The sequence below is a fragment of the Dendrobates tinctorius genome, unplaced genomic scaffold, assembly GCF_039654945.1.
Source record: "Dendrobates tinctorius isolate UK_male_01 unplaced genomic scaffold, ASM3965494v1 ptg000020l, whole genome shotgun sequence".
NCBI lineage: Eukaryota > Metazoa > Chordata > Amphibia > Anura > Dendrobatidae > Dendrobates > Dendrobates tinctorius.
In genome coordinates, this window is record NW_027361688.1 from 21,109,659 (window position 1) to 21,123,785 (window position 14,127).

Sequence of the window (14,127 nt, forward strand, 5' to 3'; positions counted from 1 at the left end):
CCTTTTGCTGAGCTGCTAATCTGATTGATGACCTCATGAAAGTAAAACATGAAGGGAAACAAAGAGCCTGTAACAAGCCTCTTATGTGCAAAAGTTCTCACTGTGGACCTGCGCGCGTGCTCCGGACTCTGCGCATGCGCGCTCTACGACACACGCCTTTCGGCCGAGGTGCCAGTATGTGGGCGGGGTTGGCCGTGTTGGCTGAGCGCGCATGCGCAGTGGGCGCGCTGTTTGTTATTGTGGGCGGGTTGCGGGCTGTGTGTGGCTGTGAGCGGCCCGGAGGGTTGTGGTGGCCGGAAATCCGTGATAAAGAAGAGCTCGGAGAAGGGGCGCCCGGACCGAGCAGAGGCCGCCGCTGTGCGGACGGGCAGGCGGGGGGCAGCTGTCAGCAGGCGGCGCTGCGCCGTGTGACGTGAGCGGAGAGCGGGCCGCAGGCCTCAGCGATGGCTCCCGGGAGACAGTGAGGAGACGCAGACAGGTAGATGCTGGTGTCAGGGGAGGCGGGAGTGACGGCTGCTGCCTGGACTGCTGTGCCAGGCCTGGTGCCAACCTGTGCGCGCTGCCATGCCATCTGCCCTGTGAGCACTGGCACCGGAGAGGCCCTGACTGTACATGGAGGGGCGCAGTGCTGAGGGCAAGTGAAGGAGAGGCCTGGGCACCGTGGGCGAGGGACGCAAGGGTGCTGGGGCCGTGGGTGAGGGGTGCTGGGCCCGTGGGCGAGGGACTCAGGGGTGCTGGGGCCGTGGGCGAGGGACGCAGGGGTGCTGGGCCCGTGGGCGAGGGACGCAGGGGTGCTGGGCCCGTGGGCGAGGGACGCAGGGGTGCTGGGCCCGTGGGCGAGGGACGCAGGGGTGCTGGGCCCGTGGGCGAGGGACGCAGGGGTGCTGGGCCCGTGGGCGAGGGATGCAGGGGTGCTGGGCCTGTGGGCGAGGGACGCAGGGGTGCTGGGGCTGTGGGCGAGGGGTGCTGGGCCCGTGGGCGAGGGACGCAGGGGTGCTGGGGCCGTGGGCGAGGGACGCAGGGGGGCTGTGGGCGAGGGGTGCTGGGCCCGTGGGCGAGGGACGCAGGGGTGCTGGGGCCGTGGGCGAGGGGTGCTGGGGCCGTGGGCGAGGGGTGCTGGGGCCGTGGGCGAGGGGTGCTGGGGCCGTGGGCGAGGGGTGCTGGGGCCGTGGGCCCGTGGGCGAGGGACGCAGGGGTGCTGGGCCCGTGGGCGAGGGACGCAGGGGTGCTGGGCCCGTGGGCGAGGGACGCAGGGGTGCTGGGCCCGTGGGCGAGGGACGCAGGGGTGCTGGGCCCGTGGGCGAGGGACGCAGGGGTGCTGGGGCCGTGGGCAAGCGACTCATGGGTATCGGGCGCCGTGGGCGAGGGACTCAGGGGTGCTGGGGCCGTGGGCAAGCGACTCATGGGTATCGGGCGCCGTGGGCAAGCGACTCATGGGTATCGGGCGCCGTGGGCGAGGGACGCAGGGGTGCTGGGGCCGTGGGCAAGCGACTCATGGGTATCGGGCGCCGTGGGCGAGGGACTCAGGGGTGCTGGGGCCGTGGGCAAGCGACTCATGGGTATCGGGCGCCGTGGGCGAGGGACGCAGGGGTGCTGGGGCCGTGGGCGAGGGACGCAGGGGTGCTGGGGCCGTGGGCGAGGGGTGCTGGGGCCGTGGGCGAGGGACGCAGGGGTGCTGGGGCCGTGGGCGAGGGACGCAGGGGTGCTGGGGCTGTGGGCGAGGGGTGCTGGGGCCGTGGGCGAGGGACGCAGGGGTGCTGGGGCCGTGGGCGAGGGACTCATGGGTATCGGGCGCCGTGGGCGAGGGACGCAGGGGTGCTGGGGACGTGGGCAAGCGACTCATGGGTATCGGGCGCCGTGGGCGAGGGACTCAGGGGTGCTGGGGACGTGGGCAAGCGACTCATGGGTATCAGGCGCCGTGGGCGAGGGACGCAGGGGTGCTGGGCGCCGTGGGCGAGGGACGCAGGGGTGCTGGGCGCCGTGGGCGAGGGACGCAGGGGTGCTGGGCGCCGTGGGCGAGGGACGCAGGGGTGCTGGGCGCCGTGGGCGAGGGACGCAGGGGTGCTGGGCGCCGTGGGCGAGGGACGCAGGGGTGCTGGGCGCCGTGGGCGAGGGACGCAGGGGTGCTGGGCGCCGTGGGCGAGGGACGCAGGGGTGCTGGGCGCCGTGGGCGAGGGGCGCCGTGTGCGACCGATGGAGGCGGCGTGGGTGAGTGAACGACGCAGGGGTGCAGGCACCATGGGCGATCAACGAAGGAGCTGTGGGCAAGCGATGCAGGTACGGACGCCGTGGACGATCAGCAGAGGCGCCGTGGGCGAGCGACAGAGGGGTGCGAGCGACGCAGGGTGCGGGCACCGTTGGCGAACGGTGAAGGGGAGCAAGTGACGGGTGCGAGCAACAGAAGGCTGAGGGCGCTGTGGGCGAATGACAGAGGGGAGCGAGAGATTCGGTTGCAGGCGCCGTGTGCGAGTGATGTAGGGGTGAAGTTGCTGTGCATGAACAATGGAGGCACCGCTAGTGACGGAGGGGAGTATTAGGCGCCGTCAAGTGACAGGGGTGAGGGTGCCATGGGTGACCAACGGAGGGGAGCGGCTACCGTGAGCAATCAAAGGAGGTGCCAGGAGCGAGCGACGCAGGGGTGCGGGCTCAGTGGTCGATCAACAGAGGTGACTGAGTGGAGCAGGCGCCGTGGGCAATTAAAGGAGGTGCCATGGGTGAGCGACAAAGGCGAGCGGTCGCCATGGGTGAGTGACGTAGGGGAGCTAGGGACGCAGGGGTGAGGGTGCTGTTGGTGACCAGTGGAGGTACCGTGGGTGAGTGACAGAGGGATGCGGGCGCCGTGGGCGATCAAAGGAGGCGCCATGGGTGAGCGACAGAGGGGAGTGAACGACGCTGGTGTGCTGGCGTTGTGGGCGAGCGACACGGGTGCTGGCGCTGTGGGCGAACGATGCAGGGGTGCTGGCGCCGTGCATGACCAATTGAGGCAGCGTGGGCGAGCGACGCAAGGTTGCCGGCGGCTTGGACGATGAATGGAGGCACCGTGGACGATCGACAGAGGGGTGCAAGCGCTGTGGGCGAGCGACATAGGGGTGCGAGCAACAGAATGGTGCAAGCGCTGTGTGCGAGCGACATAGGGGTGCGAGCAACAGAAGGGTGCAAGCGACACGGGGTGCGAGTGTCGTGCATGATCATTGGAGGTGCCATGGGCGAGCGGTGGAGGAGAGTGGGCACCATGGGCCAGCAACAGAAGGGTGCCGGCACCTTGGGCAATCAAACGAGTCGCCGTGGGTGAGCGACGGAGGGGAGCAAACGACTCTGGTACAGGCGCCATGGGCGAGTGACGTAGGGTTGAGGGTGCCATGGGTGAAAAACGGAGGCACCCCAAGTGACGGGGGGGGGGGGGGGGAAGCATTCACCGCTGTCAAGCAACACGGGTGAGGGCGCTGTGGGTGACCAATGGAGGCACCGTGGGCGATCAGCGGAGGGGGCGTGGCCACTGTGGGCGATCAAAGGAGGTGCAGGGAGCCGAGCGACGCAGGGGTGTGGGCTCAGTGAGCAATCAACAGAGGAGACGAAGTGTAGCAGGCGCCGTGAGCGACGCAGGGGTGCGGATGCCATAGGCGATCAAGGGAGGTTCTGTGGGTGAGCGACGGAGGGGAGAGGTCGCCACCGGCGACTGACGTAGGGGAGCAAGCGACGTAGAGCTGAGGGCGCCATTGGTAACCAATGGAGGTACCGTGGATGAGCGACAGAGGGATGCGGGCGCCATGGGTGAGTGACGGAGGGGAGTGAGCGACACAGGGGTGTGGGTGCTGTGGGCAAACGATGGAGAGGAGCGGTCGCCGTGGGATGTAGGGAGGCAAACAACGGAGGGGTGAGGGCGCCATGGGTGACTAACGCTAGACAGCATGGTTGAGCGATGGGGGGAAGTGGGCGAGTGACGGAGGATTGCGGTCGCTGGGGGCGGGCAAAGTAGGGGACGTGGGTCGTAGGCGCCTTGAACGAGCATTGGATGAACACACATGATGTGGGAAGACAGGAGGGTGGTGTGGGGGAAGGGGGTTTGGGAAGCCAAGGCAGGACCTTGGCCCATGGCAATTTGGGTGGTTTACACACATGGGATGGGAGTCTTCTCTTTGCATGGGTGAGTAGGGGGCTGATGTGGAGGGATCCAACGACGGACCACCAATAATGCAACAACAAGTGCAGAATATGAAAAAAGTGCCCATTATTCCAAATATTGGTGCGACTGGTCTGAACATCCATGCTGCTGCCTTTGTACATCCTGTAGCCTGAGTATGGATACTTTGTACCCACATCCTTACAGTGGCGTCGGCGGGGCCGTATGCCGTGACCTCGGCGGTGCCGGTTGGGGCCGTGTGTCGTGGCCTCGTTGGGGTTGTGTGCTGTGGCCTCGGCGGTGCAGGTTAAGGGTGGTTTCACATTAGCGCTTTTTAAGCGCACGCACGGCCGGGGGTAGCTCCGCCCCCGAGCCGGCTCTCTGCCCGGCATGCCCGCCCCTTGCTTGTAGCGCCGCCTCCTAGCGCACAGCGGCGCCTGCGATCGGCACACCCTATCTTTAGCATAGGGTGCGCAGATCGTGCGCAGGCCGTGCACTAGTTGCGATTTGACCTGCGCTGTGCACTTTTGACGGTGCGCCGTGCGCGCCAAAATCCGAAAAGTTTGATTTTGGCGCGCACGGCGCACCGTCAAAAGTGCGCAGCGCAGGTAGGTAAAGATAGGGTGCGCCGATCGCAGGCGGCGCTGTGCGCTAGGAGGCGGCGCTACAAGCAAGGGGCGGGCACGCCTGGCAGAGAGTCGGCTCGGGGGCGGAGCTACCCCCGGCCGTGCGTGCGCTTAAAAAGCGCTAATGTGAAACCACCCTAAGACTTGGTGCTCCGATGTCCCGGCCAGCACTGTCAGTGATGCCTATAACTGTTTGTTTTACGGCTCGGGGTTTTCCTTTGTGCCTTTAATCTTCCAGCCCTTTTAATGTTGGATTAGGTAAACGTCTCTATTATATAATCGCTGAGTTGGCAGCTTGCGCTCAGTTTCCATCGTCACGTCGGCCATTATTGTGTTGGACGAGATTTTTAGTTTCAGCTGTTGGATGTAGCTTTCTTGCTTCACTACCCGTCCATATACAATAGCTGCCCCTGGTATTTCATTAGAGAAAAGGGTGTAAGTGGGCCACCAGGCGCCTCTCTATCTGAGTGGCTAACACCAGCATAGAGCTAATATACTGTATGTACCAATTCAGCTCTGCTACATCTGCACTCTGGATGGGAGCGGTCAGACAGCGGCCTCCTTATCTCGCTGACATACAGGAGCGGTTGGAGGCTTCCTTGAACTTTCCTCTGTGATGAGTCTGTGGGAGATAACACATGAGGCATTGTACCAGACCGGAACGACGTCACCTCGTCTCGTCAGGTTATTGCCCTCTGGTTCTCCGTCTCCTTCACGATGCCGTTTGCTATCCACTGTGCAGGGAACGGATGGGGTCTGCAGAACTTCCCTGCAGCGCCGGGGTGCAGCCTTATACTCCAATCCTGAGGTCGGTTTATTCCCAGTATCCACAGATCCATAAAAAACACTTAAAGCCATTTTTAATCTTAAAAAATCGTCCTGTTATTCCCAGATTTTTTCAGGTTATAAATGGTGAGTTATAATAGGATCACCTACACTCCGACGCGCGCTGCTAATTCCCTGGATGTTTGTGGTGCTGCTAAACATAGTGGTTCACAGGTTTATCCCCGATTATTTATATATATATATATATATAGAGCCGTGTAATCCTCTGACGGTCTGTCTGTGATAATTAACACTTCCAATCTTTGTGCTTTTTTTTTTCTTTTTTGCAGCTTGCCTTTAATTCTCTCCAAAGGGAACCAGCATGGGCGCAAAAGAGAAACTAGAGGCCATGTTGAATGTGGCCCTGCGCGTGCCGAGCATCATGCTGCTAGACGTCTTGTACCGCTGGGACGTCAGCTCCTTCTTCCAGCAGATCCAAAGAAGTAACCTCAGCAACAACCCTCTCTTCCAGTACAAGTACCTGGCGCTCAACCTGCATTATGTCGGTACGTTGAGTCGGGGATCGTCTCTCTGCTTCATGTTTTTAGCCCTTTAACATATCCGTGGAGGGAACATCCGGTACGTGTGTGTGTGTGTGTATATATATCGTGGGCCGATCCTTTTCTCTACTCTCGCTCAGATGTGTGTTAGATTGCATACATGCAGTCCTTACAATCGGGCAGTTCCAGCTCCTATAGTACTTGTAGATCGCTGATGAAGAGGAATCTCCCACCGAAAGAGTGTGTATGGCAAGTTATCGAACATGAGACCTTGGACCTTCCTAGGACAAGTTGTTAATGATGGGGCAAACCCTTTGATCGCAATAGTCCTCTCCATATTCTTGCTGCTTTGTTCCGGGAGCAGCCTGAAAAGCTTTTCTTCCTGGCCGTGCATGTGTGGGTGCTGCGAGCAGAAATAAGTGTCTTGGCCATGACCCAGTGATGCATCCCGGCCAACCAGGTCTGTATAAATGATGCAACCTTCCTATAAACGTCCCGGGTTATCTACCATCTCCGATCTGAGCACTGTTATAAATTTATTAGATATTACTCAGCACTGGCGTGTAATGCCGGGGATTGCAGTCACTGAGGTGTTCGGCTCCTCCTAAGTCACGGCTCTCCCGTATAAGTCAGGTATGTATAGGTGTGGGCTGCAAATATGTGTCATCATCATGGGCATAATTGCAGAACTTAATGAGGCCTAAGAGGTAACTTGTGGAGAGTAACATGCTTGACATACCCAGTGTAAGGAGACTTATAGGCCATGTAATGCTTTTCTAGGAAATTAAATATGCAAATTCCCTCTTCAGCGAAGGAAAGGACTAGAACTCTAGCGCCACCTATGAGAAGTAGCAACCCTAAAATTCAATAGTGACCCTTTTATCGAGCCTTGCCACATGACTTGGGGTAAAAGCCAAGCCAGATACTCTATTTGCAGACATGTGTTTTGGATTGCAAAAGCATGAGGTCTAATTTGGCAATTCATATAGAAAGGGTTAATATTGACATTTAGTATTGTACCTCCAGCAGGTGGCGCTGGTCCTCTTTTTCTCTGAAGTGGAAGTTTTCATAACTTAATGACAAGTATTCCAGTGATCTGTGTAGAAGAGAGGCAGGGTCGACAGCGATGACGAGCCCATACACATGAGACGGCGGCTGACTCCCCTACACACATGCATGCTTGGACCGGACTCCATAGTGCTGGTCACAGTGGATCTCTAGCTCACACTACAACTTCCAGCATGCCCTGGGACCTGTAGTTTTGTTATGGATTGCTGATTGATTACATACGGGATCTGTAGCTTACATTACCTGTCTCCATTGACAAACTATAGGCTGTCCCTGATTTATTACTGGGCTTGCGGGGAATTTACTCGCTTCATATGATTTCGGCAAATCCTAAACTTGTATATAAAAAGACGTTGTGTGCCCTCGCCTTGAAGGGGGTTCCCTCTGGTGTGCTACCTGCTGATAGCCCGACAGGCTCTCTAGCTGTTTATAGAGGCTCTTTAGTACTTTAGAACCTCATAATGTACCCCGCAGCTGCTGCAGAACATCATGAAAAATAATATAAGAATATTCGGATTCTCCCTGTATTACCGGTTGTTGATGTGATCATAGCTGCACTGCAGCCGTCAGTCCAGGAACTAAAAAAAAAAAAAAAGCTGAAGTCAGGATGTGACCAAACCACCGGCGCCTTCGACACTTCAGAGTGTGTTTACAGAACTGCTCGTTTCCACTCCTCAGCAGACTTCTTCAAATGCCAAGAAAGTTTCCAGGCTGTCAAGTGACTTGGAGAAACGAAGTAGTTGTGTATGTAATTCTCAGCCGGAGATGGATATGTGTGTGCAGATTTTTGAAGAAGAACCGTTTTCTAGCCGAGGGTCTTCAGCACGCTCGATAAATATGTTCAAGTCCCCGCAGCTGCATGTCCCCTGCATGTTCGAACAGCCACAAGACTTGCAGCCGCGGGGACATGAACATACTTTTCGAGCACGCGAAAGACTCTGTAAAGCACACGAGCATGCTCACATAACACCTTATCCCAGCACGTCCACTCATCACTATTAGTAACCTATGATCCGAGCCTTTCCCCTTTATGGCTTTATGTTGAGCTATATATGGTACAGATCTGGATAAGACCTTATCATGTTCCTTAAAATAGAAGCCGCTGTGAAGCTGTAAGTTTTACGACGTGTCCCTTCCACCTTCACATGGTCGTCTCGCTCTGTCTGATCTATGGGTCAGCATCTTTCCTGCCTCCATTGCACGATCTGCTGACAGGACACTCGTTGTATCGATCGTTTATCTCTCCGCACCTCATGATTACTCCGGTCACATTGTTCTTACAGATTTGTCCTTTTTTTTTTTTATCTCCCCACAGGTTATATCCTGAGTGTCGTCCTCCTGACTTTACCTCGACAACACCTGGCTAAGCTGTACCTCTACGTCGTCACTGCTTTACTATTGTATACTGGACACCAGATTTCTAGGTGAGGACTCTGGTACCCTGCAAAATAAGTACACCCTAGACAAAACTTTGTTACAGGTAAGTCAATGGGTCAGTGGAAAACATCAGGCTGCACTCCGATGACATCTGAGTGCGGTCCGATTTTCACAGACTCCGAGAACAGAGAAGAAATCTTTTAGGCTGTGTGCACACGCTGCGGATTAGGTGCGGATTCATCCGCACGGATTTTGTAAAATCCGCAGGTGAAACCGCAGGTCAAAATACCTGCGGTTTTACCTGCGGATTGCTCTGCGGTTTTTCATCTCCTCAATAGAGGAGATGGCAAACCGCAGGAGAATCCGCAGAAAGAATTGACATGTCAATTCTTTCTGCGGATTGAAAACCGCAGATAATCCGCGCGGAAAATTCCGCACCGTCTGCATTGCGGTTTTTGATTCCCATAGGGAATCATGGTACTGTACACCGCAGCAAAAACTGCTGCGGGTCCGCAGCGGCCAAAACCGCTGCGGAACCGCAGCAAAATCCGCAGCGTGTGCACACAGCCTTGTGTTCCCATTCAAGAAAATAGGATCACGCTCTGGTCAACCTCCGGTTTTTGACTGATGAGAACGGTAGAGGTTTGCCAAGGCAAAGACGCACCTCTGCAACATCATACGCACTAGATCAGGCGGCCTCATTGAGATTTGGGCTAGTTGATCTGCAGATAGTGATGCCTCCGTGTGCTCATCTGCGCACCAATCTGGTCTGTAAAGCAGCCCAATATACGCAGGCTGAAATTTTCTTTCTCCTAGCGCAATCCAGCACCTCCCTTTGCCACTTTGTTTTTTTTTTTTTTTAGAATTTTCTGAACTTGATGACTGTTCCCATTTTGTATTTTAGGGACTATGTCCGCAGTGAGCTGGAGTCTGGTTACGAGGGCCCGATGCACCTAGAGCCCCTGTCTATGAACAGGTTCATCACCGCGCTAGTAGGTGAGTGCCGTCTACTACGTATGCTAGTAAGGATAGCAAAGAAGTGGGCAAAATTATTTAGGAGATGTCCGATTTCTCACCTTTCATCCGTGATGTCCGGATCGGCCACGGGTCTCCTCGCCCTCTCTTTGTACGTGCTAATGGAGCGTATGTGTTAGGAGACCTGCAACCGATCCTGGCACCTGGTGACTACTAATGGGGTGAGAGCCACCAGCTGATGGCTTCTTTTTTTGTCACTACCCAGTGATTTTTCTTTTTTTTGTTTTGTTTTGTTTTGTTTTTTTTCCTCCCCTTCTTCCAAGAGCCATAATTTTTTTTATTTGTTTTTCTGGCTACATAATCATAATAGGACTTGTTTTTTGAGGGACAAGATTTACTTTTGTATAACACCTTTGATTTTACCTTATAGTTTTCTGGAAAATGGAGAAAAAAAAACTCCCAAGTGTTTTGAAAGTGTGATACTACAATTGTTTTTGGGTATTTTATTTACCATGTTCACTATATGGTAAAACTGACCTGCCATTATGATGCCCAAGGTCACTGCAAGTACACAGATAAGACATGTATAGGAGATTATTTTTTTTAAATTTTTTTTGTCTTTGTTTTATTTTTAGGGGATTTTTTTTTTTGTTTTCCAACATTTTCCGAGACTTGTAATAACAGGATTTTTTGGGTTTCTTACCGTAAAATCTGTTTCTCGGAGCCTTCATTGGGGGACACAGAGACCATGGGTGTATGCTGCTGCCACTAGGAGGCTGACACTATGCACAAAAAAAGTTAGCTCCTCCTCCGCAGTGTACACCCCACCGACCGGCAGGAAGTTCCTCAGTTAGTGAGAAAGCAGTAGGAGAAGTAACAGAATAGATTGAAAGCAAAACAAACAACTCAACTGTAACAAACCGACAAACATAAGAACAGGAGTTGTAGAACATGGGAGACAGCACCCTCCCATGTTCTACAACTCCTGTTCTTATGTTTGTCGGTTTGTTACAGTTGAGTTGTAACAGTTGTTTTTTTTCCTCCCCTTCTTCCAAGTAACAGTTGTACAGTATTCCCCCAATGAAGGCTCCGAGAAACAGATTTTACGGTAAGAAACCCAAAAAATCCTGTTTTCTCGTTCGCCTTATTGGGGGACACAGAGACCATGGGACGTCCCAAAGCAGTCCCTGGGGTGGGAAACAAACTTCCATCAGGCCAGTGGACTCGCCACCGCAGCCTGCAGAATCCTTCTACATAGGCTGGCGTCCGCCGAAGCGTAGGTGTGGACCCTGTAGAATTTCACAAAGGTGTGAACCGATGACCACGTTGCAGCATTGCAAAGCTGCAGCGCGGAAGCTCTGTGGCGCACTGCCCAGGAGGCACCCACCGCCCGGGTAGAGTGCGCTCTGATCCCTGGAGGGGCCACTCGATGCTTGACCCGGTATGCCTCCAAAATTGCCGATCTGATCCAGCGCGCAATAGTGGCCTTTGAGGCTGGGTGATGAACAGAGAGTCTGACTTCCGCAAGGAAGTCGTCCGGGCTAGATAGACTCTTAATGCCCTGACTAGGTCCAGCTTGTCCAAAGACCGCTCCCGAGGGTGAGCTGGGCTCGGGCAGAAGGATGGCAGAACAATGTCCTCATTGAGGTGAAACGAAGATACCACCTTCGGAAGAAAAGAGGGCGGAGGCCGCAGAACTACCTTGTCCTGATGAAGGACCAAAAAAGGAGAGCGGCAAGAAAGTACCGCTAATTCCGACACGCGCCGGATGGAGGTAATGGCCACCAGAAAGGCCACTTTCCAAGAAAGGAGGGAAAGGGAAACGTCCCTGAGAGGTTCAAAAGGAGGACCCTGCAGAACCTGAAGAACCAAATTAAGATCCCAAGGATCCACGGGAGCTCGGTACGGAGGAACCGTGTGAGCCACACCCTGGAGGAAGGTTTTGACCTGGGGCCGGGAGGCCAGCGTTTTCTGAAATAAAATGGACAGTGCCGAAACTTGACCCTTCAAGGAACTGAGAGCAAGCCCCGCATCCAGCCCTGCCTGAAGAAACGCCAGAATAGAAGGGAGCGAAAAAACCAAGGGCGCGATGTCATTGGCCTCACACCAGGAGAAATAGGCTTTCCAAGTACGGTAATAGATCTTCGAAGAAGAAGGCTTTCTGGCGGGGATCTTGGTATGAATTACCCGATCAGAGAATCCTGCCCGTCTCAAAACCTCGGTCTCAACAGCCACGCCGTTAAATTGAGCGACCGAGAATTGGGGTGGCAAATCGGGCCTTGAGACAGCAGATCTGCCCGTCGGGAAGCTTCCAGGGGGCGTCCGCGAGAAGGTTGACAATGTCTGCGAATCAAGACCTTCTGGGCCAATTCGGGGCGATGAGGATGACTGGAATCCCCTCTGCTTTGATTTTCTTCAACAACTTGGGAAGAAGAGGCAGAGGAGGGAACAGGTAGGGGAGCACGAACTGTGACCAAGGGACGGCCAGAGCGTCGGCGCCCACTGCCAGAGGGTCCCGAGACCTGGACACGAATTGTGGTCGGTTCCCCACCGACGGCAGAGCAGATGAAACACCTCCGGATGTAGGGACCATTACCCTGCCGCGAGACCCTCGCGGCTGAGGAAATCGGCGGCCCAGTTGTCCACGCCGGGAATGTGAACCGCGGAAATCGTTGGAACAAAGGTCTCTGCCCATTGAAGAATTCTGGACACTTCCGCCAGGGCTGAGACACTCCGTGTCCCCCCTTGGCGGTTGATATACGCCACCGCTGTGGCATTGTCTGTCTGAATCCTGACAGGCAGGCCCTTGAGGCGCCTTTCCCAGTGGACGAGAGCTAGATGGATCGCCCGTATCTCTAGGACATTGATCTGCAGAGCTGATTCCTGAGTCGACCATCGACCCTGAACAGTGTGATTGCGGAACACTGCACCCCAGCCGATGAGGCTGGCGTCCGTAGTGACAATCTGCCAGTGAACGGGAAAAGACCGCCCCAAGAGAATGAGGGGAGACGTCAACCACCAGTTGAGAGACCGCCTGATCCGGCAGGAAAGGCGAACCGGACGATCCAGAGACAGAGCCGACCTGTTCCACCTGGACAAAATGGCCTGCTGGAGTGGCCTGGAGTGAAATTGGGCAAAGGGAACTGCCTCTATCACCGCCACCATCTTCCCCAGGACCCTCATGGCTGACCTGAGGGATGGAAATCGTGTGATCTGTAATGACCGCACGCCCTGCTGCAGGGAAAGAATCTTGTCTTGTGGGAGAAATACCCTTGACCGACGAGTGTCGAACAGAAGGCCCAGAAACACAAGGCGTTGAGTAGGGACCAGACAGGACTTTTCCCGTTGACGATCCACCCAAAACTGGACAGGGTGTCTAGAACGATCGCCACACTTAGGCGGGCCTGTTGAAAGGAGGGGGCCTTGATCAGGATATCGTCGAGGTACGGAAAAAGAACGAGACCTCTGATCCTCAACAAGGCCATCAACGCCGCCATAATCTTCGTGAAGACTCTGGGAGCGGTGGCGAGCCCGAAAGGAAGCGCGACGAACTGGTAATGTTCGTGAAGAATCGCAAACTGCAGGAACTTCTGATGTCCGGGAAATATGGGCACATGTAGATAGGCATCTTGGGTGTCTATGGAACCCATGAATTCCTGCTCCTCCATGGAAGCAATTACCGAGCGAACTGACTCCATCCGGAAGTGGTGAAGGCGAACTCTCTTGTTGAGTAACTTGAGATCCAAGATGGGTCGAACTGTCCCGTCCTTTTTCGGCACCACAAACAGGTTTGAATAAAACCCTGTGAAGCGTTCCGATTCGGGAACGGGCACAATCACCCTGGAATTGAGAAGAGAGGCGATGGCCGAACCGAACCCCGGGACCAAGGCCGGATCCCTCGGCGGACGGGATTGTAAGAAACGATCCCGTGGAAGAGAAATGAACTCTATTTTGTATCCTGTTGATACAACCTCTCTGACCCAAGCGTCCTCTACTGAGGCGAGCCAGACGTCGCTGAAGAAGAGAAGTCGACCTCCCAATTGGAAGGGACCCACGGGAGACCGATGGTAGTCATGCGGACGTAGACTGTCCAGATCTAGATCTGGACGGTCTTCCCTGGGAAGAGTGGGACCGCCAGGACGGAGTGGGCCTGAAGGAAACCTTCTTTCTTTCCTGACGTGCCTGTGGCCTTTGCTGGTTGGAAGGGTTTTCCGCCGTATTGAAACGGCGGAAAGTCCGACAGGGACGAAACTGACGCCTTGGAGGAGGTCTGCGAGGCTTGGAGGGGAGAAGAGAACTCGTACCTCCGGTAGCGTCCTTAATAATCTGATCCAATTGTGATCCGAAGAGACGCACTCCCTGAAAAGGCAGATTGGTCAGAGACTTTTTAGAGGACAAGTCCGCCTGCGAGGCCTTGAGCCAAACTGTACGTCGGATTGCCACGATGTTACTTGACGCCTGAACTGCGCAAGATGCGGCATCCAAGGAGGCAGGAAGCAGATAATCCCCCGCATGGGAAATCTGATTGGCGAGATCGGCCAAATGCTCTGGTCGTGCCTTATCCAGAATGCCCTGCCGAAGGTCATCTGCCCAAGTGGATATGGCCTTTGCTGCCCAAGAAGAAACAAAGACTGGA

General features: G+C 55.5%; 1 protein-coding gene across 1 annotated transcript in view; it reads left to right on the forward strand.

Moving 5' to 3' along the window:
* The first annotated feature begins 206 nt into the window (after positions 1-206).
* The window catches only part of RNF145 (ring finger protein 145), a 38,016-nt gene continuing 24,095 nt past the window's right edge, over positions 207-14,127 (forward strand). Inside the window, exons 1-4 of the mRNA XM_073567866.1 lie at positions 207-478; positions 5,862-6,077; positions 8,455-8,563; positions 9,421-9,512. Of these exons, the coding sequence (XP_073423967.1) occupies positions 5,894-6,077; positions 8,455-8,563; positions 9,421-9,512 (385 nt within the window). The 5' untranslated portion in view covers positions 207-478; positions 5,862-5,893. The remainder of the gene's footprint in view (positions 479-5,861; positions 6,078-8,454; positions 8,564-9,420; positions 9,513-14,127) is intronic.